Genomic DNA, 22,485 nt, shown 5'->3' with positions numbered 1-22,485 from the left:
TCATTTGTTTTAAATGTGGCAAAATATGACATCACATTGCAAAGTGTCCTTCCAAAGATGACAATGACAATGAGTATGAACCTAAAAGGACATTCAAAAAGAAAGGTTCAAACGAGAACGTATTCTCCAAACAAGACAGTGATGATTCTAATGAGGATGATGATTATGTGGGAAGCAAAGAAGTATTATTCATGGCCTTCATAGATGACATAGATAAACTTGAAGAACAAGAAGGAAATGTGGATGAATTACTCATTAGTGCCATTGAAGGGAATGAAAAACTAAGGAAAAAGAACAGAAAATTATCACAAGTAATCATCTCTCTCAAAACCAAAAAAGAAGAAACAAAGAGTATATAGGAAGTATTAAACAACAAGTTAAAGGAAAAGGAAGAGACCTGCGAGAAATTAGACGTTGAAGTTGTCTCTCTAAAAGGAGAATTGGACAAGGTCAACAAAATCTTGATATTCAGTTCTCAAACCCTAGATGTCATCCTTAACACTCAAATACCACAACATGACAAATCAAGCCTTGGCTATATAGGCGAATCATCTAATTCAAGGGAAAACAGTAATGTCCATCATGAAGAAGAACCAAGAAGTTATGTTGATGTTCTTCACAATCATCCAAGAAGTGAGAAGCAGTTCTATCCAAATGACACATCAAAAGGACCTCTTCATAATATTCAAAGGAATGAGAAGTTGTCTTATCCATAAAAGAATGTCACATCAAGCCAAGCTTATACCAAAAGGTATCAAACTATTTTCCTTGGTCATGTTTTCCTTTGTAAATTTTTTGGTCATTAGGTTAAGCATTGCAAGGCTTATGGAGGTAATAATGTTGACTCAAGAAAGTATGAGACTAATTACCAAAATAAGACTATTGATTCAAGGAGACAAAACCATATTAGAACTTACAATTCATTTGCTCCTTTTTTAAAATATAGTCTAGAATGCTCCAAAAGCAATAATCGAGGTCATGAAGCACAAAATTGTCCACTAGAACTAAGAGAAAGGGTATGGAGAAGGAAGACTAGAGAACCCACCCCTGAAAAATGTGGCCTAGCTTTGTGTGCACAAAATAAGGAAAACAAATGGTTTGTAGATAGTGGATGTTCTAGGCACGTGTCTGGTGACCAAAAGAAGTTCATCTCACTAAACAAGAAGGATGAAAATGTGACTTTTGGAAGTGGATATGCTAAAATTGCTAGAAAATGCACAGTAAGTCTCATAAATGGTAAAGGAAAAGCACAAAATGCATTATTTGTTGAAGGACTCAAGCATAATCTTCTAAGAATCAACCAAATATGTGACCAAGGACATGATATCATCTTTTGTACCAAGGATTGTGAAATAAGAAATTTTTCCTCAAGAAAACTTGTGGGAACATGAGAAGAACAACATACAATGTATCAATTCTCAGCGAGATACAAGAAAGATGTTATTTCAATCAAATAGATGAAATCTGGTTATGACACAAGTGATTGGGACATCTAAACTTTGATAATTTGGTGAAAATCAACAAAACTCAAGCAATGAGAGATATCCCCATAATTTCAAAACCTAAAAAGGTTATTTGTGCACCATGCCAACATGGAAAGCAAACAAGGACCAACTTCAAGACAAAGGAATGCTCATCATCAAAGCCTCTAGAAATCATTCATGCAGATTTGTGTGGGCAAACCAGAACTCCAACTCTACAAGGAGAAAGGTACTTTATATTATATATAGATGATTCTACTAGAACAATGTGGGTGTTTTTCATAAAAATTAAGTCAGAAGCACTAGAATGTTTTAAAACCTTCAAAGCCACTGTTGAAAATGAAAGTGAGCCAAAGATCAAATGTTTAAGGAAAGATAGAAGTGGATAATTTACCTCAAGGAAATTCAATGAATTCTGTGAAAAACATGAAATCAAAAGGGAACTATCTGTTTCCATGACTCCACAACAAAATGGAGTGGTTGAAAGAAAGATTTGTACAAGAGATAGCAAGAATAATGTTATTAGCAACTAATTTACAATCTAAATTTTAGAGAGAAGTAGTTAGGGCAACAATATATACTAAGAATAGAGCACAATTCATGGCAAATAGTGATAAAACTCCATATGAATTATGGGAAGAAAGACTTGCTTCAGTGAAATATTTTAGAATATTTGGAAGTGAGTGTTTTATGAAGATCAATGATGATTCACTAGGCAAGTTCAATTCTCAGGTTGATGAAGGAATCTTTCTTGGATACTCTACAAGAACTAAGGCCTACAAATGCTACAACAATCAGTCGCAAAAGATAGTTGAAACTATTAATGTAAATATTGATGAGATTATTCCTAATAAAGAAGTTGAAATCGATGGAGAATATCCTATCCTTGGAGATCCAGAAAAAGATGCTACAAGGGAATCAAATGAGTCGAAAAATCAAAAGGAACCATCTCAAACTCCATCAAAGGTAATGTTCGTTCAAAAACATCATCCAAAAGATCAATTTATTGGTGATGTAAATGGTGGTATACAAACTCAAAGAAAGATGACAAATACAAAAAAAAATGAATGATATTTCCTTTTTATTCACAATAGAACTAGAAAATTTCACTCAAACAAGGATCCTCAGTGGATAAAAGTAATGGAAGAAGAGATCCATAGAACATTAGAGAAATTTTTAGGTCTAAAATGTGCTTCAAAACAAAAATGTACAACCAAAATAAACTTTATAAGAACCAATAGGATTCAAGATGATGATGTCAACCATAGGGGATGATCTGCCATTTTTGGAGTAAAATAGTGAAAATATTTTAAAAAGTTTTTTCTTTAATTATTTTTTCAACTCGTATTTTCAACTTATCTCCCTACGGTTTTACTCAAATTTCGAGTGGGAACACTCATTGGATGTTGTAATCGCGTTTTTCATGTATTTCTCATTTGTCGTGTAGCGGGGTCTATCGAAAGTATGCAACATGGGTACTCCATGGATAAAAAATTAAATTATGCATCCAAAGAGTGCTCCCACTCGAAATTTGAGTAAAACCATAAGGAGATCAATTGAAAATACGAGTTAAAAAAAATAAAAATAAAAATAAATAAATATATTTCTTTTTTCCCTCTAAAATGTGATGATGTCATCTAATCTCATTTTATTACTTCCACTATTATTTTATAATATTCCTTAGGAGGTCTATTTTAGACCTCAAAATTTCTCTAATGTTGAAAAAAATGGAACATGGGAGCTAGTATGTCGTACAAAGGCTAAGAATGTCATAGAAACCAAGTGTGTGTATAAGAATAAAATAAATGAATATGGACAAATCATCATAAATAAGACAAAGTTGGTATGCAAGGGATACTCTCAAATTGAAGGAAGTGACTTTGAAGAAACCTTCACTCTTGTTGCCCTGTTAGAAGCTACGAGAATATTCTCGGCATTTTCTTCTTCTAAAGGCTTCAAAATTTATTAAATGGACATAAAATAATTTCTAAATAGTGACCAAAAGGAAGAAGTATACATGGTACAACCAAAAAGGTTTGACTTAGCAAAAGGAAAATAATTTGCTTGCAAATTGAAGAAGGTCTTGTATGGATTAAAACAAAGCTCTAAGAGTTTGATATGTTATACTTGATCACTATCTTCAACAACAAGGTTTCAAGAAAGGAGTCGCTGGAAGCAATCTTTATATGCAGATGGACAAAGACAATATGCTAATCACACTATTATACGCAGATGATCTGGTTTTTGGGAGCAACAATGATGAAATGAGTCATAAATTTGCTCAAAACATGTCAAAAGAATTTGAAATTTCGATGCTTGATGAGTTGTCTTACTTTCTTGGACTTCAAGTAACTCAAACAAAAGAAGGTATGTTCATATCGTATGCAAAATATCTCATTGGGATATGCTTAAGCGATTTGGGATGGAAGAATCTGCTATTATGAGCACACCTATGACTATAGGTTGCAAGCCAAGTAAGGATGATGAATATCCTATGGTGGATGTTACTCTCTACAAATTAATGATTAGAGGTCTTTTATATCTGACAACTTCACGACCATATATCATGCAGGCAGTAGGAATGGTAGCAAAATTCCAATAAGCCCCTACGGAATCTCATATGCTAGTCGTAAAGAGAATCCTAAGATACCTGAAAGGCACCCTTGATTTTGGGTTATGGTACCCTAAGAGCACAAATCTTACCTTGACAACATGTACTTATGCAAATTGCGGAGGAAGTGTTGATGATTGAAAGACTACCATTGGGAATGCTTGGGAGATTGTCTTGTATCTTAGCTTAGCAAAAAAATAATCATCTATATCTCTCTCCACAATTGAAGCCAAATATATAACAAAGGATTTTTGTACACGGATCCTATGGATAAAGGAATCCTTGAAGGATGTCAATATAGAAACAAATCATCCTATCACCATCTACTATGATAATACCAGTGCAATCAACCTCTCAAAGAATCTAGTCATGCATTCAAAGAAAAAAACATATCCCAATCACTTATCACTTCCTCCAAGAACAGGTTGCAGAACAAAACATCAAATGGAGTATGTCAACACTAAGGAGAAAATTGCAGATATCTTCACAAAACCCCTACCTCAAGAAGCATTTGAACATCTTCGTCAAAAGATGGGGGTCATCTCTCTTGCATCCCATTAGAGAATATCTTTGCTATTGATGTCAAAGGGCGAGAAAATGACAGGGGGAGTAGCACGATCACTGGGGAAGCAACATATGAGGAGATTGTTGCCATCAATAACAAAGGGGGAGATTATTGGAAGATTATTGTTATTGATGTCAAAGGGAACACTTACTCAAGAATTCAATCACATAAGAGTGTAGAAGACTTCAAGCCCTTTCCAACGAGTACTTACTCGCCTTCTAACTCCTACTCATTGATGAGATATTGAATTTACAATTTAGGAAACCCATATTATTGTCTCTCTTTCAGTCGACCTACATGAGCCTACATGAACTCAAGTCAACCCCTCTCCAAATGATGTGTATATTCAAACATGAACAAGCTAGTATTAATATGGCCTCATTTGTCCTCATTTGAGCATCCAACTCTGCGAAGGCAAAGAAGATACGAAAGAGTTTGATCCGAGGTGAAGAAAACAAGTTTGAGTCCAAGCTCCTAATTGAGTTTGAGTCCTGATTTTGACTAATTTGGAGCTTGGATTTGTTCAAGGTTGGAGCCTTGAAAAAATCAAAGATTTTTTTGTACACGTTGGAGCCTGAAATTGTTGTAAAAGAGGATTAGAGTACTCTATAAATTTATTTATTTTTCTCTCTCTTGTGTTCTGGTTTATTTTGTGATAAAAAAATTAACAAACATAATATAACAAATGAAAGAAACATTGATTCAACCCCCCTTCTCATGCTTTCCAGCGTTTAGCTCTAAAATTTGGTTGCAAGCTTTGGTTCTAGTTATGGGTCAGACTCAATATGACTTCAAAACTACTGACTAACTATCAATTTCCCCCATCAACCCCGTTAGATACAAGGTGAGAAGATGAAAATCTCTCTACTGCAAGACATGTCAATACTAGAAAACAAACTCTATTGTATGACTAATAAATCTTCTTGGTTGTTAAAGACCATTGCCAATATATCTTTGCTCTTGTAGGAGGCTTCTGTCTAGATCGTTTATCTAAATCATAAATATGTTTTCCACAAGACTCACAAGGGTGAAGATCAAAACATTGATCTTTCACGTGTCCAACTCAATCACAATGTTGGCATTTGATAATATGAAGTGGCTATGGAGCAGGGGAAGATAAATTGTCCTAGAAAAAGCCAACACTCTAAAACTAGAATGGAATGTGAAAAGTCACACTCTTTTCATATCCAACACTGACATCGCAACATTGCATTTGAGCCCCCTTCTCTTGATTCTGTGGGAAAATAGAAAGAAAATACCTTGTTTCAATTCTATACTTGTTATTGATGACTTCCTCCCAAAGTTCGAGGATGGGCTTGGAAAGTGCAAGCGAAACTTCTTTATCTTCTTTTCAATCTGCTCCTAAAGCGGTATCATCAAAATGATCATGTGTTGACTATTGGTGGGAGTCCATCTCTAAATCAAAAAGAGAATTGTTCTAAACAAGGACCAATTCAAATGTTGACTCTTTTGTTGTAATTCATGTTACAGTGAATCCCTTGACAATCACAAAATTTAAGATTACATTCTTTTGAGTTGTCATCCTTATCTTTTGATGAGAGTTGTCATTATCAACTTATTAGTTGTTAATGAGATTTAAATCTAGAGGTTGTCAAATATTTCCCACCAAAATCTTGTCTTTAATTAGCTTGAGTTCTATTTCATAATAAATAATTGTTCCAAACTTGTAGAGGAAATGTCACATTTCAATTTGGATGCCAAATCTAGATTAAAAGGAACAATTCCAAACAAATTGCAAGTATAAATAACAACACATCAAGATAGCTCCATAAACTTCAATTGCCCATAAGCGCTCAAGGAAATAGATGTTAGGCAAATGGGTGAGAGGGGGGGTGAGGGCGTCCTTGTATAATATTATTTCAAGGTTTAAGTAGGGTGGGAGATTAGATTTTTGTTGTCGTTTATTGTTTTATTCATTTTTTTAGCTACAAGTAGGCATGTGCTAGTTCAAAGCAACAACAATTACATTGATTCATTTATCTTGTTCCATATCAAACTACTCGGTTTAAAACACAACCAATCACTAAACCAATTTAAGAGCCAATTCATCATCCATTAAGGTCAAAACATCTATTTCTACCCTAGTTTGACCAATTTTTAAAACATTTTCTTGCATGGAATTACCACTACAACTATTCCAATAACTAAAAACAAAAAATAGTACATGTACACTCAAGGTTGGATTGTACTTGCATACAAGAGTAATGGAGCAAGGCTTTTACAATACACAGTGAAAATATTCAACAATAATGATATAAACACCCAAACAAAAACCTGACCTAAGGCTTAGTCATTAATGAAGTCGTCAAGATCTTATTATATGTAAAAAATGCATTTTTACAACATTACTACAAAATCATGAGCATTTATATAAAATAGCTCTCTACATTGAGGTCAGAGGATTTGTATCATCAATCATACACCTAAAAATGTGTCAACATAAGAATTTTGGTCAAATATATTTAAACAATGAAAAGGAAAATGACAACCTCCAATAAGCATTATAACTTTCACCTTGCTCAATGCTCAAGTATTTTCACATTCTATTCAATGATCTTTATCCTCACTTGAAATAGAGTCTCAAACCTACTAAAGACAATGGCATTCAATGTCCCAAATTCAATTTTTTTATCATATTTTCTACTTACCTAATCAATTTCCCTCAATTCTTACCTTTCTTAGATCATCTCACTTTTTCCTTACTCTATGTTAACCACGACCATTTTTTCATTCACATATATCTTAATTTTAATTTGTCATGTGTTTTAATCCTCTCCATGTCTCATGTTGTTCACATTTAATTCCTTTATTCTCTTTGTTTTGTTCAACTTTAAACTCCCCTGTGTCTTTCATATCCCTTCCTTTCCCATAGCTCAGTTTGTTTTCTTTTTTTGTCTATTTGTTGTCTTCAACTCTTCAATTTTCATCTTTCTTTGCTTTAATTATTAAGGCTTGTGTCAATATTCTTTCCTTAATGGTTAAGAACATGTTTCCTCCTAAATAATAGGTTCAAATCTAGAAAGATAGAGCACGTACACTTCCTTAAACTTTAGCAATCAAATAGTTGCGGAGGTGAGTCTCTCGCCACACAAAAAAGATCGAATACACTAATTTGATGTGTCAGTTGGCCATGTCCTTAAAATTAGATTATTACTATTGTTTTATATATCAGGGTCACATTAATATAATTCACTAAAGATTTCAACTATTAATCTTATTATTTTTATGCCAGTATTATTCTTTCCTCATACTTCACCTAAACCACATTCATTTAATTTACTAAATATTTTTAATCGTCTTTAAACATTGTTAAAATTTTTTGTTGATTGATTCTTTAGATTGTCTTATATAGGTATTGTATTTCTTATTCAGCAGCAATTCTATCTTTTCCTGTTTGTGCTCTAAACACAGCCAAATTTATACCTAAAAAGTATAATTCCGTTGCATCTTATATTGGCTAAAAGCAGAGAATTCGAGAATCCATGGACAAAAAGTTTCCGTCACATCTTATTTATAACTGATAAAAGTGAAATTAATTATAACTAATAAAGATAAAAATTCATTTATCACTATGTATTGCAAATACAAGGAGTCTGAATTAGCACAAATTAGTGTAAATAAGTAAATTAAATAACAAATCCAAGCATGACATTATAAGAGTAAATGGCATGGTACTAACTGCCCTTGACCACGTGCTGGTTCCCATTAAAGCTCTTCATTACATAAGAATGATAATAACAATCAAATGGTGAAGACATTAATATTTCGATTAAGACATTAAGTGAAAAGGAAAGTTTATTACTAAAACCTCATCATGCTATAAATTGATATTGATCACACAGTCGGCACAAGTTTACTTGGCTTACAGCAATTTATGTTGCAAAGGTATCATGAGAATCCAGCGCATCACAAAGGTGTCGATTGTTGTTAATAATGATCCTTCAGCATGCAGAAAGTTATTTAAATAACTTTGTCATTTGATTACACGTCCTGTGCAAGTCTTCCTCCTTGCTCCACACAAGCAATCCTTCGTGCATCAGTGTTGGTGTTTTATGCATCAGTGTTGGTGTTTTAGATCAATTTCCAACGGTATCAAGCTAAGAATGGAAATAAGAACCAAACTAAAGGAGTTTTATTTCTCATTTCAGATTTAGAATGACAATAAACCATGCCACGTAAAAGCATGTACAAGGTTGAAGCAACGTCCAACTTGAGAGAGGTCGACGGAAGGGGGGTTTACAATCAAGTTCATACTTCAAGAGAAATGGATGTTTTCCTAAATGGTTTAAAATTATAAATGTTTATTATTCATGTGTAATGATTATTATTCAATACTTTTACCACAGTGCAATCATTAATGAGAACTCACCTTCATGTACGATTTGGGAAGTTTAGTTATGTTTCAATGTTTTATGCAGTACTAAAGCCACTAGCTCGTCTCATTTTCCATGGATAAGATTACGAGGAGCAAATGTAAATCCCAATAGAATGTTTTACAGAATTTGCGCTTTAGTTCAGTCATAGACGACTAATCTAACCTCCCATAAACATTTTGACACAAAACGTTATATATGCAAAACTGAAGTTCTATATTCAAAATGAAAAAAGGAAAATATTTAATCGAAAATAAAAATTGCAACAAAGAATATATGCTAGAAATCTGTTCAAGGATGGCCACTCCTACAAGTTATCATTGACGATAAAATTTTCAATCCTTGGTTCCTTTATCATAGTAGTGTGCAGTTTCTACAGAAACATGTAAAAACAGTTACAAGGTTACAAGACATAATATGACGCTATAGTTTTCACCAGAGAAAAGCTCCTGGCATATTAATAAATTTGAATGGGAACATTGTAAAGTCATGAATCCAAGCACCTTAATTGGGGCTTCCACCTTTCTCTGAACAGATACATCTTGCATTCCCAGTAGAATAACAATAGGAAGCAATAAGATTAGGAAACACACCAAATTTCACAATTTAGTATACGCAGAAATATTGCATGACAAATCAACTCTAACAATCTGTTGTGTTGCAGCAAGAGATTTCATATACAGCTGGCCTTCAGAGATATGGATTCTCAGTCAACATCTCCATCTGACAAAAGAAATATAGATGTTAACATCATTCTATAAACTTACGATGTAAGTTTCAGAATGCGAAGACAGACCCTCCTTGAGGAAGCATCTTCAGTAATAAAATTACCTTGGGTATGATGCCAACTGCAAAATTTACCACCTAAGAAAAAATCAGAGCTGAAAGAATGGTTTCCAAATGTCTGATGGATCATCTCAAGGACATGTTCTTTTTCAGGCTAAGTATCTCTTGCTCCTTGAGACGGTTCTGAAACCTTGCGAGTCGAGCCTGCAAGCTCACCAGACTAGCCGCTTTCCGTGATAACACAATACTTAGTTTGGACACATAGTCATCTATGAGGCTGCCTGGTTGCTCAACTTCTGTTAAAATTTTCATTTCCTGAAATCAAAAAAGCCAAAAAAATAAACTTTTCATTTATATTCTTCATTGACATCAATCTCCTACCAAATAGATGACCTTCCATTGGTACATCATACATCTCAATATCCTGCCAATAAAATGAGCTTAAGGAATTCACATCTTGAAAATTCAGTAATATTAAATGCACGTGTAACTTTAAATCTCATCACATGTTTTTTTTCAATGCTATCCATAAGAATACAATGACATTCAATTTATCACATGCAATGATTAATCAATGTACATAATACAAAATAAATTACTTTGTTCACATCCCCACTCTAAACGATTCCATAGAATTCACTCTGGCTATGGTTAGCAACCGATTAATCAGAATAAGTTTACTCTGTCGACTTGAGGTGAAGGCACATTCCTGAAGATTATGAACGTGGAAATACAATAAATATTTAACAAACACAGTACTTTGAAAGGCTAGGTAAACTACGATATTTTGAAATAACAAAGGAGCTTTCAAGATCCTACCTCCCACAGAAATCTATAAAAATATCTGTTATTATATCAACACAAATCCCACTACAACAAAGTTAATACAAGCCTAAATTTTAAAATAGATACATTTGTACTTCAAAAAAATGAGGCAAATTTAACAAACTCCAACAGAAACCCCTTAACCAATTTAGAGCATTATACCATCCATTGAAATATGACCCTTCCCTAGAGTCTCAATATGGCAAGTACAAATTCTGTTTTGAAATCTAAAGCGCCAATTATATTCTTACTGTAAAAAAGACCCCAGATTATGGCACACACAAAATTGGCAAGCCTAGAAAGAGAACGTTTTTAACGTAGGCATAAAAGCAACTGCAAAATCCATTCACAACTGTTACATTTCACTTTCGAAATTGACTGGAGATCATTTTAGGGATCACTAATGTGTAGTTAAGCCCCTCCACATTCTTTCAATAGAACTCCAACCATTGAGAAAATTAAACAGGTGCCAGTCTACGACACATGAACACACAGATATGGTGTCCAACATGGGGCAGTTAGCCCCCAACATGGTGTGCGTGTGTGAGAGATACCTACAAATATTAAAATTAAAGAGATGAAAGATAGACATACATACGTAAATTTTATGAACATTTTGAAAATAAAAATAAATCAATCACATTGGAACATATTTATTAACAAGTCATGACACATCCACATTTTTTTGAATTTTTATTAGAAATTACAAAAATATTTGACATGTTGGGACACATCATTACATCATTAGTGTCCAACATGCATGGGAGATCTCATGATAGAACATGACGGCATCGTTCTGTCCTGCTTTATCAAACACATGGACATTACACATAGGACTATGAGGGCATGTGTTGTTTCCCAAGTGTCAGCATGGGAGTACAGCTGGTCCAACTCCCTTTAAGGATAGTACTAATAAAATATGTTCTCTCCTCTCTCCCAATGTCACTTTGTTATGTGTTATCTACACCCCTAAAGGGTGATTCAGAGAAATAGGCCAGCCAAAATCCTGTCGGCTATCAATAAGAAAGGGCCATGTGAAAATTTCAAGTCAGAAATCCTATTGTAGCAACTGAAATTTATTTTTCTAATTGTTAATTAATTTAATTTATCTATTACAGCGAATACTAAATAATTCACACTGCAACTTTCACAAATAAAACTACGAAAGAAAATAGCATTGGAAACTGAGAAAACCTAGCACACACAAAATTTATACGGATATTTTTGGACAAATGTCCCCAGAAAAACCCAACTTGGGAAAATCGGTGCAACAACTGAGGGTCTTATTATTATGTAGCAGTGAAAAACTATGAGTACAATAATTTGGATGCCCAAATCTGGCTATCTTGCAAAGAAAATAATGGCAATATCTAGAGGGAAATTACCCTCACTCTAGGCAATTTTGCCACTAGACTGCCTCTGAAAAGAAAGTCATCCAACTAGGTTTGTGCAGGCCCTGCGACAACTGCTGCCCAAATCGTTTGCTAATCAAGTCGTCATGCCTGTTGCTAGCTGGGAAAACGTATCACCGGCACTTTGTAACCTTTGTCCAGCCTCTGGAACTGAAAACATCTTCCCTCTTCAACGAATTGAAATGCCCTCTGAGGCTTCTACGCTAGGACTGCGCAACCTCCTGGAGAAACTTTGTTGGGTCCCTATAATACTAGTGATTACCCCATTACTATTGTAGTTATACCCCTTATTTATATTGTTGTGCCCCATAGAATCCCTCTATTGTTATTTTTGTGGCTTTATATTATTATTGTTAGGTCGGCTGGATTATATTGTGACTCCCTAGACTCCTATATATAGAAAGGAGGTTTTGTCATTTGTATCATCCAAGAATTGGTCATTTATGTAATGTAAAGGAGGTTGCCCCCTCGAAGAGGCTGAATTCTAAGGCGTTGATCTATCTTTTCTATCTTTTCTTGAGCTGGTTTCATAACATTTGGTATCAGAGCTTGGGATTCTAGGGTTTCGCTGCTCCAAACAGGTCATCGTGGCAATTTTCGCTATAACCTTTTTTCTGTGACGTTTCAGAAGTCGCAAAAAAAACCCATTTGAGAAGAAATCGCGCTGAACCTTGGGTCCGAATTTCAGAGCTTTTCGCGCGATATTTGCGGAGATATGATCTGAGGAAGTTGGTCTTTTTGCAGACTCCTGAATTACTTTCAAAAAAGGTGACCTGGGGAAAATCGTCATAACTTTCTCTCTGGGGATCGGATTGAAATTTCGTAAGAAGGTACAGAAAGAGGACGGACTGTAGTTTCTTGTGTGTGTGTTTTAGATTCAAAGGTTGAAACAGTGACTCGTGGCACGTCGTACAAGTTCGCTGTACTGAACCAGTCTAAAAACAAGTCACTGTGGGAGATTTCACATAACTCTTCCTTGGAGAATCCAATTTGGCTCAGACTTGTGGCATTGGAAAGAAGACGCAGAAGGCTACTACAGGTAGCAATTTCAGAATTGGATGATCTGAAATTACAAAGATACATCAGATTCAATATCAGGCTTCTATAAAGTGAAAAAAGGTGTGTAGTTTTTTTTTAAATTTTTGTGTAAGCTTGGTTTAACGGAATTCAAAGGGCATAGTAAAGCATTATTATCGGTAACTGATGCCCCGAGGAAAGAAAATGCAAACACCTAGTAAGGAACCTGAAAGCTCTAGCATGACTCATGAAGAAGAAGAAGAAATGCTACATGATATATCAAAATTACAAGAACAAGTGCAACAAATGTCATGCTCACAAAAGCTAACAGAAGCTAAGATAAGTGGTGTGGAATCTAAGATAAATGACGTGGAATCTAAGATAAAGGGCATGGAAGGTAAGATGAATGATTCGAAGACAGATTTGAAGAGAGACATGGCAGATTTGAAGATAGATATGAAGACAGACATGGAAGAATTGAAGAAGTTGCTACAAGAAAAGGTCACTAATGGTGAAAAGGTAGTAAAGGAAACTCATGATGAGAACAAAAGAAATGTTAATCATGATTCCATAGACGCTAATGTTGGATCGAAGAATCACCATATTCCAAAAATCGATATGAGGAAGTTTGATGGCAAGGATCCCGCCACATGGATATTACAGATGGAGCAATTCTTCGATCTCAATAATGTGCAAAATGCACAAAAGGTACGTATGGCAACTATATATTTGGAACCAAATCAGTTTGTATGGTATCAATGGCTTTGCTCTCGTAAACAATTTATCACTTGGGCAATTTTTACGGAAGAATTGATAGCACATTATGAAGATACAAAAAGCAACACTTTTTTTAGCCAATTGATAAGTCTCAAACAAAAGGGTTCAGTAATGGAGCACATTGAGGAGTTCCAAAAATTGAACATAAGGGTAAAAGATATTCCAGAGGAGCATAGGATTGATGTGTTCATAGGGTCTTTAAAGGATAATATCCAACATGATGTTCGCCTTTGGGAACCTGATTCATTAGAGAAGGCATTCAGGTTAGCAAGAAAAATGGAAAGCAAAATTATGGCAACCAGGAAGCATACCACTCACAACTATAAAGATGGAAGTGTTGTTGCCCCTAGTCTTCCACAACCTATAAGGTTGACACCACAACAATTGGAAGAAAAAAGAGCAAAAGGGCTTTGTTACAGTTGTGATAGCAAATACACTAAAGGTCATAAGTGTGCTGAGAAGAAATTATTCTACATAGATTGTGAAGAGGAAGAAGAAAAGGAGCAAGAAAGGTCAAAAGAAGAAGATATACTTCAGGAACAAAGCCTAGATGAAGAACAAATAAATCCGACCATATCTTGTAATGCATTGGCGGGAATTACCACTCCTCAAACCATCAAGATAGAAGGACAAATCAAGAAGAAAAAGTAATAGTGTTGATTGATTCAGGAAGCACCCACAATTTTATTCATTGTAGGGTAGCAAAAGAATTGAATTGCTTCCTATATCCAGCACCAGAGTGTCAAGTGATGATTGCAAATGGAGGAACAATAAATTGCTCTGGAAAGTGCCATAATATCAAGCTATCCATGGGAGAATATGTATTGACTAGCCCAATGCTTTCCATTCCAATGGGAGGTGCTGATGTTGTACTAGGAGTCCAATGGCTACAATCCTTGGGTACAATAGCTTTTAATTTTCAAGAACTTTTCATCAAATTTTCTACGGAAGGAAAGGAAGTTGAATTAAGGGGTATTGCAGGGAAACCAGGAAAGATAATCAGCTCTAATGGTATGACAAAGCTTCTAAAAAAGGAGCAAAGAGGTGTAATTGCACAATTATGTTCGCTAGATGTTTCCACATTGGAATCATCTATTTCTCCAGATCTCCAAAAAGTCTTGGACAATCATTCCAAGGTATTTGAGACTCCCAAGGGTCTCCCACCTATGCGTGATCATGATCATGCTATTCATCTGATTCCAGGAAGTGTTCCTCCAAACATCAGGCCGTACAGATATCCCTATGTCCAAAAAAGTGAAATTGAACGTATGGTTGCAGAAATGCTAGAGGCTGGTATAATTCAACCGAGTCAAAGTTCTTTCTCAGCTCCAGTAGTATTGGTGCACAAGAAGGATGGATCATGGCGCATGTGTCCGGATTATAGGGAGCTCAACAAGCTCACTATTAAAGATAAGTTCCCCATTCCTGTTATTGATGAATTACTGGATGAATTGCATGGATCAATTTACTTCACCAAGTTGGATCTTCGTTCGGGATATCATCAAATCAGAATGAAGATTGAAGACATTCCGAAAACGGCATTTAGAACTCATGAGGGTCATTATGAATTTTTGGTCATGCCTTTTGGCCTTACCAATGCACCTTCAACATTTCAAGGTTTGATGAATTCAATTTTCAAACCATTCCTTAGAAAATTTGTGTTAGTATTTTTTGATGATATACTAATCTACAGCAAGTCTTGGAAGGATCATGTTGAACATGTTGACAGGGTGCTACAACTATTGGAGGAGAAACAATTATATGCAAAAAGATCCAAATGTTTCTTTGGAGTCCAGGAGGTGGAATATTTGGGTCATATTGTATCTCATGAAGGAGTTAAGGTAGACCCTAGCAAAATTAAAGCCATTAAGGAATGGAAAATCCCCACATCCATAAAGCATCTGCGAGGATTTCTTGGGTTGACAGGGTATTATCGCAAGTTTGTTAAGAATTATGGGAGAATAGCAGCACCTCTAACAACATTATTGAAGAAAGATTCATTTTCATGGACTCTGGAAGCAACAAAGGCCTTTGAACATCTTAAAGAGGCAATGTGCCAAGCACCGGTCTTAGCTACACCGGACTTCACAAAAACCTTTATTGTGGAATGTGATGCTTCAGGAAATGGAATTGGTGTTGTTCTAATGCAAGATGAAAGACCCATTGCTTTTGAAAGTCGTCCAATCAAGGGAAAGTTTTTAAGCAAAGCTATTTATGAGAAGGAAATGTTGGCAATACTCCATGCACTTAAGAAATGGCGACCCTACCTAATGGGAAGACACTTCAAGGTAAAAACGGATCATGATAGCCTTAAATACTTTTTAGAACAAAGATTATCCTCTGAAGAGCAACAAAAGTGGGTCACAAAGATGTTGGGTTATGACTTTGAAATCATCTACAAAAAAGGGAAGCAAAATGTGGTGGCAGATGCACTCTCAAGAAAGGATGAGGATGTGGAAGCATTGTTGTGTGCCATTTCTATTATCCAACCAGATTGGATAAACGAAGCAAGGGAGGAATGGAAGAATGATGAAGAAGTGTGGGCACTTATTCGAAAGCTACAACAAGATTCCAGTACTTCTGATACATTTAGCTGGCAAAATGATTCGTTATGGTACAAAGATCGCTTATACCTATGTAAGAATTCCCAGCTAAAACAAAAGATTCTTATGGAATTGCACACTTCTCCCTTAGGAGGGCACTCAGGATTTTTAAAAACTTACCACAGGGTTAAGAAGGAATTTTTTTGGGATGGCCTTAAATCAGATATTCAAAAGTTTGTGGCGGAATGTTTGGTTTGCCAGCAAAATAAAGTTGAAACAATTAAGACACCGGGTCTATTACAACCTTTATCCATTCCAAGCCAATGTTGGGAGGAGGTTTCAATGGATTTTATCACAGGTTTACCCAAGTCTGAGGGAAAGAGTGTCATCATGGTGGTAGTTGACAGACTTACCAAGTATGCACACTTTTGTGCATTATCACATCCATTTAAAGCCAGTACAGTTTCTACTGCATTTATGGAAACAGTTCAAAAGCTACATGGAAACCCAAAGATTATTGTAAGTGACAGAGATCCCATTTTCACTGGAAATTTTTGGACAGAATTATTTTCTTGTCTTGGTACTCAGTTAGCTCATAGCTCATCTTATCATCCTCAATCTGATGGGCAAACTGAGATAGTAAACAAATGTTTGGAAGGATATCTTCGTTGCTTTGTATCTGATAAACAGACACAATGGGTCAAATGGTTGCCTCTGGCTGAATGGTGGTATAACACTTCCTTCCATACAGCAACAAAAATGACCCCATTTATGGCACTTTATGGGTATCAACCACCATCCATCACATCATATTTAAGAGAAAATTCTAAGGTTCAGGCAGTGGGAACATCAACAACAAGTCCTCCAACTCTTAAAGGATAACCTCGTGTTGGCACAAAATAGAATGAAACAACAGGCAATCAACATCGCAGTGAAAGAAGTTTTGATGTAGGTGATTGGGTATTCCTACGGCTACAACCATATAAGCAAATGTCCCTAAAGCAAGCTAAGAAGGATAATAAATTATCACCAAAGTATTATGGTCCGTACAAGGTGTTGCAAAAGATTGGTACTATGGCATACAAATTGGAGCTTCCTGCAGCTTCTCGATTGCACCCAGTTTTCCATGTTTCATGTTTAAAGAAGGTTATAGGTGACAAGCTCCCAATTCAAACAATATTGCCAGAACTTGACGAGGAAGGAAAAATTATATTGGAACCGGAAGCAGTCACAGAAACAAGAACTCGACAGCTACGAAATCGATCAATTTCAGAGTATCTTATCAAGTGGAAGAACTTATCCGCTGAAGATTCCACATGGGAGGATGAGAATTTTATGCAAAAGTATCCAGAACTACTCAAGCGTTGAGGACAACACTTTTTTGAAGGAGAGGGGCATGTTGGGTCCCTATAATACTAGTGATTACCCCATTACTATTGTAGTTATACCCCTTATTTATATTGTTGTGCCCCTATTACCCCCATATTGTTATTTCTGTGCCCCATAGAATCCCTCTATTGTTATTTTTGTGGCTTTATATTATTATTGTTAGGTCGGCTGGATTATATTGTGACTCCCTAGACTCCTATATATAGAAAGGAGGTTTTGTCATTTGTATCATCCAAGAATTGGTCATTTATGTAATGTAAAGGAGGTTGCCCCCTCGAAGAGGCTGAATTCTAAGGCGTTGATCTATCTTTTCTATCTTTTCTTGAGTTGGTTTCATAACAAACTTTGGCCTCTTTGCAAATGCATTCGCTAGATTTGTAAAACTTCCTCCAAACTCACTGTCCTTGCCCCTCATTGTTTCTACTTCGATCTTTGGCTTTCGAGCAACTATTGTTGCTCTCTGGAAATTGATCTACCAAGGAAATCAAACTTCTCAAGTGTCTTTTTCATTGTTTTTTCCAAGTGCCCATCGACTTCTTTTTATAATCCTATGTTGGGACTCCAACAACTAAGATTAACACTTAATCAAGGGCTAGGATCATTTCAAAGTCGATCCATGTGAGTTTCTAGAAAATTCTCACATTGACTTAATTAATTCCGATTAATTAACCAGTTTTCCCAAGTTTAGACTTGGGAAACGTTAAAAAAATAAGTTAATAATCTAATTAAGCCATCTCTAGGTGGAATTTCCATAAACAATTTCTGAGTTATGGAGATCTCATGTATTCTACCCTCTCCACAAAGTTTCGTGATTAGAACACATCTGATGCTACAAAAACTAACACTCCCTCTTAGCGAGGATTGTGTTCTAGTGCTGCACACCCTGCCACAACACCCTGTCTCTGTATCACCTCATGTCACGTTGTTGATATTTGGCCACTACCCACCAACCACTGCGTAACTCTGATGTTGCATCTATGTTCTTGTTGACATTGCCATATTGTTGCCAACTTTACATCTGCATTGCAACTCCCTCTCAACTGTTGTTGTTGCAACTGCAACGACAGCAACTGAGAAGCATCCTACATATTGAATCAACTGTGTTTAGTATGATGCATCTGTTTCTCGAGTCTTGACTGCTACTAGTTACTGCACTGTCCACCAAGGAATATGCGTTGTTGTTGACTCTGCACTGCTGCCAACTCTGCACTTCTGCCAACTCTACATTGTGCTCCTCAGCACCTAATTGTTACTAGTCTACAACTGTGACTTTGGAATCTAACTACATCTCTGACACTGATCCATCTTGCTACTGAATATTGTGGGCCCCTGGAGCAAAGTATTGAACCATGAGGAGGACACCTCAAAGATCATACCCAATCTCTGCAATGTCTGGGACTACAACTCCAAGTCGCCCCGCCTCACTCTTGGATCTAAGTAAATTATTTTTTCTAGCTTGGGTTTTGGGGATTTTTAGTGTTTTGTATATATTTGGGGTTTTGGGGTTTTGAAATTTAAATTTTTTATATTGGGTATTTGGGTTTCTATTCTAAATTTTTTTTAGGATTGAAGAAGAAATTGGCATTGGAGACCTCAAAAACCTATACGTCTAGGCTTTTCAGGCTATTTTTGCAAGTTGTTTATTTTCAAATTGTGGAAATAACTCATTTTTTGAAGGCCCTAGCCCTTACCCAACCTAAAAAGCTAGGTCTAGGATCTATTTTGCAAGCATTAAGAATGCCATAAGCCCTATTAGGTCTAGATCTCATTGCAAACAAGGGTTTTTTCAAAAGATTGACATTTTATCTCTAACAATTTGTTTTGCAGCAATTTTGGCTCAAATCTTGTGTTTTCATGTGCCAAGTACATTGGAGAAATTTTGGCAAATTTGGACAAGTAATCTACAAGGCCTTGGGCCTAGGGTTTGCTCTCTAAACCCTAGTTTTCTCACTGTTTTGCTACTGTTGTAATTTTTGTTTCATAACAGTGATACATAAGCCCTAAAATCACATTTAGTTGGTCAAAATACTCTAAAATTGCAAAATTTAAATTTTCTAGAAATTTGGCCACTTGGGCATCAAAGATCTAGCTTAGATCTAAAATTTTGTTTGCTGGAATTTTCTGCATAAATCACTGAATCAGATCTGTAATTTTCTGAATAATTTACCTTAAAAGGCTCAAAAACTAAATTTTTCAGTTTTGGCAAATTTTTTCCAGTTTTGGGCATTTTGGGCACTTGTTGTAGCATCAATAACTTACTGATTTGCTGATTTACTTGCTGCTGTAATAAGTTATATCAAATCTGATTTATTTCTGAACACTGCATCTTAAAGTGGTTTAAAACTCATATTTTACTTTGGCAAGTTGTTGGGCATCTCACTGATCATATCTAGTCATCATTAGCTTATTGTCTCTTGGATCTAAGGTGTTTTCCTTACTGTTGTTATAACTTTCTTACCGCTGTCATAACAATCATTTGTTACATCTTAAGAGGTCTGAAAATCATAAATTTACATTGGCTAATCATTGGGAAATTTTCTGTTTCATATGCTTGGCAAATTTAATGATTTAAAGAGATTTTCCTACTGCTGAGATAGGACTAATAAGTGCTGAATTTCTGAAGTATTACAGTTGATCTAACATTGGCTTGTCTTGAGTTGAATTTGAGAATTTGTTAACTTGGCACTTAGTCACTCAAGCCCTAAATCTTCTAATTTTGTCTAAAGTTGTTTAAGATATTGTGGTTATAAGCATTGATTGAATCCAATTGAGCGTCTCTTGATAGTTAGCATTGAATAATAAGATCACAAAATATCTTGTTGAGAATCATCTTTTGCAATTGCGGTTGACATCTTGTAACCATTGGTTAATTGATAATGGATAAATCACTCTCATTTCTTATCACAAATTGTTTTAGCATCTTGTGGATTAATCTATAATTGAAAGTTTGCATTTGTATCCTTAAGCATTTATCTTGTTTAAGGTTGCCATATCATTATTGTTAAGTAATGTTGCTATAAGATAATTTACATTAAGTACTTAAAGAGCCCAAACAAATCTTAAGACTAGATAATTTCACTTATCATCATTGCACATGCATTCTAAGAACTAGTTTCATTAAAACTTACCTCCAAGCATAAGTTTGGTTGATAGAATCATAGGGCCACCCTTCTCACCTAGCTTGAGGAGCTTAGCAACTCTTCGGTGATTAACACAGTGACCTTGCATCGTCAAAGCCACAGTCTCTACAGTGCTGAAGGCATCAGGTGATAGGAGCCTAACAGAAGGTATCGTTAATCACAACTTTGCCTACTTCCTGTTGGCCTCCTTCCCACAGCTTACCTTGTAGCCTAGCTTCAAAACAATTAAGGGAAGGTTACATCTAGACTAGGCATATAATTAAAATTAACCAAGATCCTTGCATCACACCTAGATCCTAGGATTTGCATAAGCATATAGGTTAGCTAATCATACAAGCAGTGGTTGTCCATCTGATTACTTGGTCATAATTTATAATAAGCAAAAACTCGACTCCATAAGGCATTGGTCTCAAACTCTAAATCTAATCAAATCATTAATCTTGCTAAATTTTTACCAAGTGGTTAGGCCACTCAATTGTGTCTCCTCGGCAAGTTGGTTCCCAACTTGTTTTCCTTCATCTCATTTCCATAGGGACTACCCCCCATAGCCTATTGTTGGGAGACAGCTAGAACGAAGAGGTCGAGGATCAGGGTGACAGCCCCCAACCTGAGCGTTATTGTGGTGTCTGTACAGTCTAGGCGAGAATAGGACTATTTTGAATATGGTTCACTCCATGATGTTATTCAAATATGTAAAGCTAAAGTTCTGCGCTATCAGAATTCTATGTGTAGTATATATCAAAGACAATTGTCCATGCTCTCAAAAATAAGATTCCTTATGAAATGTGGTACGACCGCATTCCTTCAATAAGGCATCTTAGAATCTTTGGTTCCACTTGCTATGCATTGATTCCTAAGGAACAAAGAGGCAAGTTTGATGTAAGGAGTTGAAAGTGCATCTTCTTGGGGTATTCAGATACCACCAAACCATATCATCTTTACAATGAGGTAAATAAGAAGTTTATATTTGTTTAGAGATGTGATTTCTCTTGAATCTTCCAATACTAACAAAACTATTGAGCAGCGATTTGATCATTTGGATGGATTCAATGATGCAAAAACATATTATGAATTTCATAACGAGATTCCACATCTTGAAGGGGGGTCCCTATCTTGGATCAACCTATGGAATCTCCTTCTGAAGCACTGACTACCCTTCATGAAGTTCCAACAACTTCTTTATATCAAGAAGACCCTTTGAGCGATCTGATTGACAGGATTGGAAGGCTAAATCTTGATTTAGCCCCATCTCAATCAATAGCGCAGCCTAGACCATCTCAAAAAGATCCTCCAAAATGGTTTATTAAAACACTTGAAAGTGTTCATCCTGATGAGGTCGGAAAGACAGGAACTAACAGTTCCACCAAATGAAATTGAGGTGATGTAAATGAATTTAATTCAGTGGATGATATGGATGTTTATTATGATTGTGAATTAAATTTGTCTACTAATTTTAAACCAACTTTCTTTAAGGAAGCTACTTCTCATGGTGAATGGAAAGAAGCATTGCAAAAGGAGTATGATGCTGCCATAAAGAATGGAACA

At 35.6% G+C, this 22,485-nt stretch overlaps 1 protein-coding gene across 1 annotated transcript in view; it reads right to left on the bottom strand.

Moving 5' to 3' along the window:
• Positions 1–9,326: 9,326 nt before the first annotated feature.
• The window catches only part of KINESIN-13A (P-loop containing nucleoside triphosphate hydrolases superfamily protein), an 83,027-nt gene continuing 69,868 nt past the window's right edge, over positions 9,327–22,485 (bottom strand). Inside the window, exons 14-15 of the mRNA XM_089403075.1 lie at positions 9,883–10,152; positions 9,327–9,774 (exon numbers count right to left, since the gene is read on the bottom strand). Of these exons, the coding sequence (XP_089259201.1) occupies positions 9,964–10,152 (189 nt within the window). The 3' untranslated portion in view covers positions 9,327–9,774; positions 9,883–9,963. The remainder of the gene's footprint in view (positions 9,775–9,882; positions 10,153–22,485) is intronic.

This window comes from Pinus tabuliformis, chromosome 2_1 (assembly GCF_031772625.1).
Source record: "Pinus tabuliformis cultivar Carrire ecotype Pingquan chromosome 2_1, CPIR1, whole genome shotgun sequence".
Classification (NCBI taxonomy): Eukaryota; Viridiplantae; Streptophyta; class Pinopsida; order Pinales; family Pinaceae; genus Pinus; species Pinus tabuliformis.
Note: the sequence above shows the minus strand (reverse complement) of the source record. Positions and strands in the feature narration are given on the sequence as shown.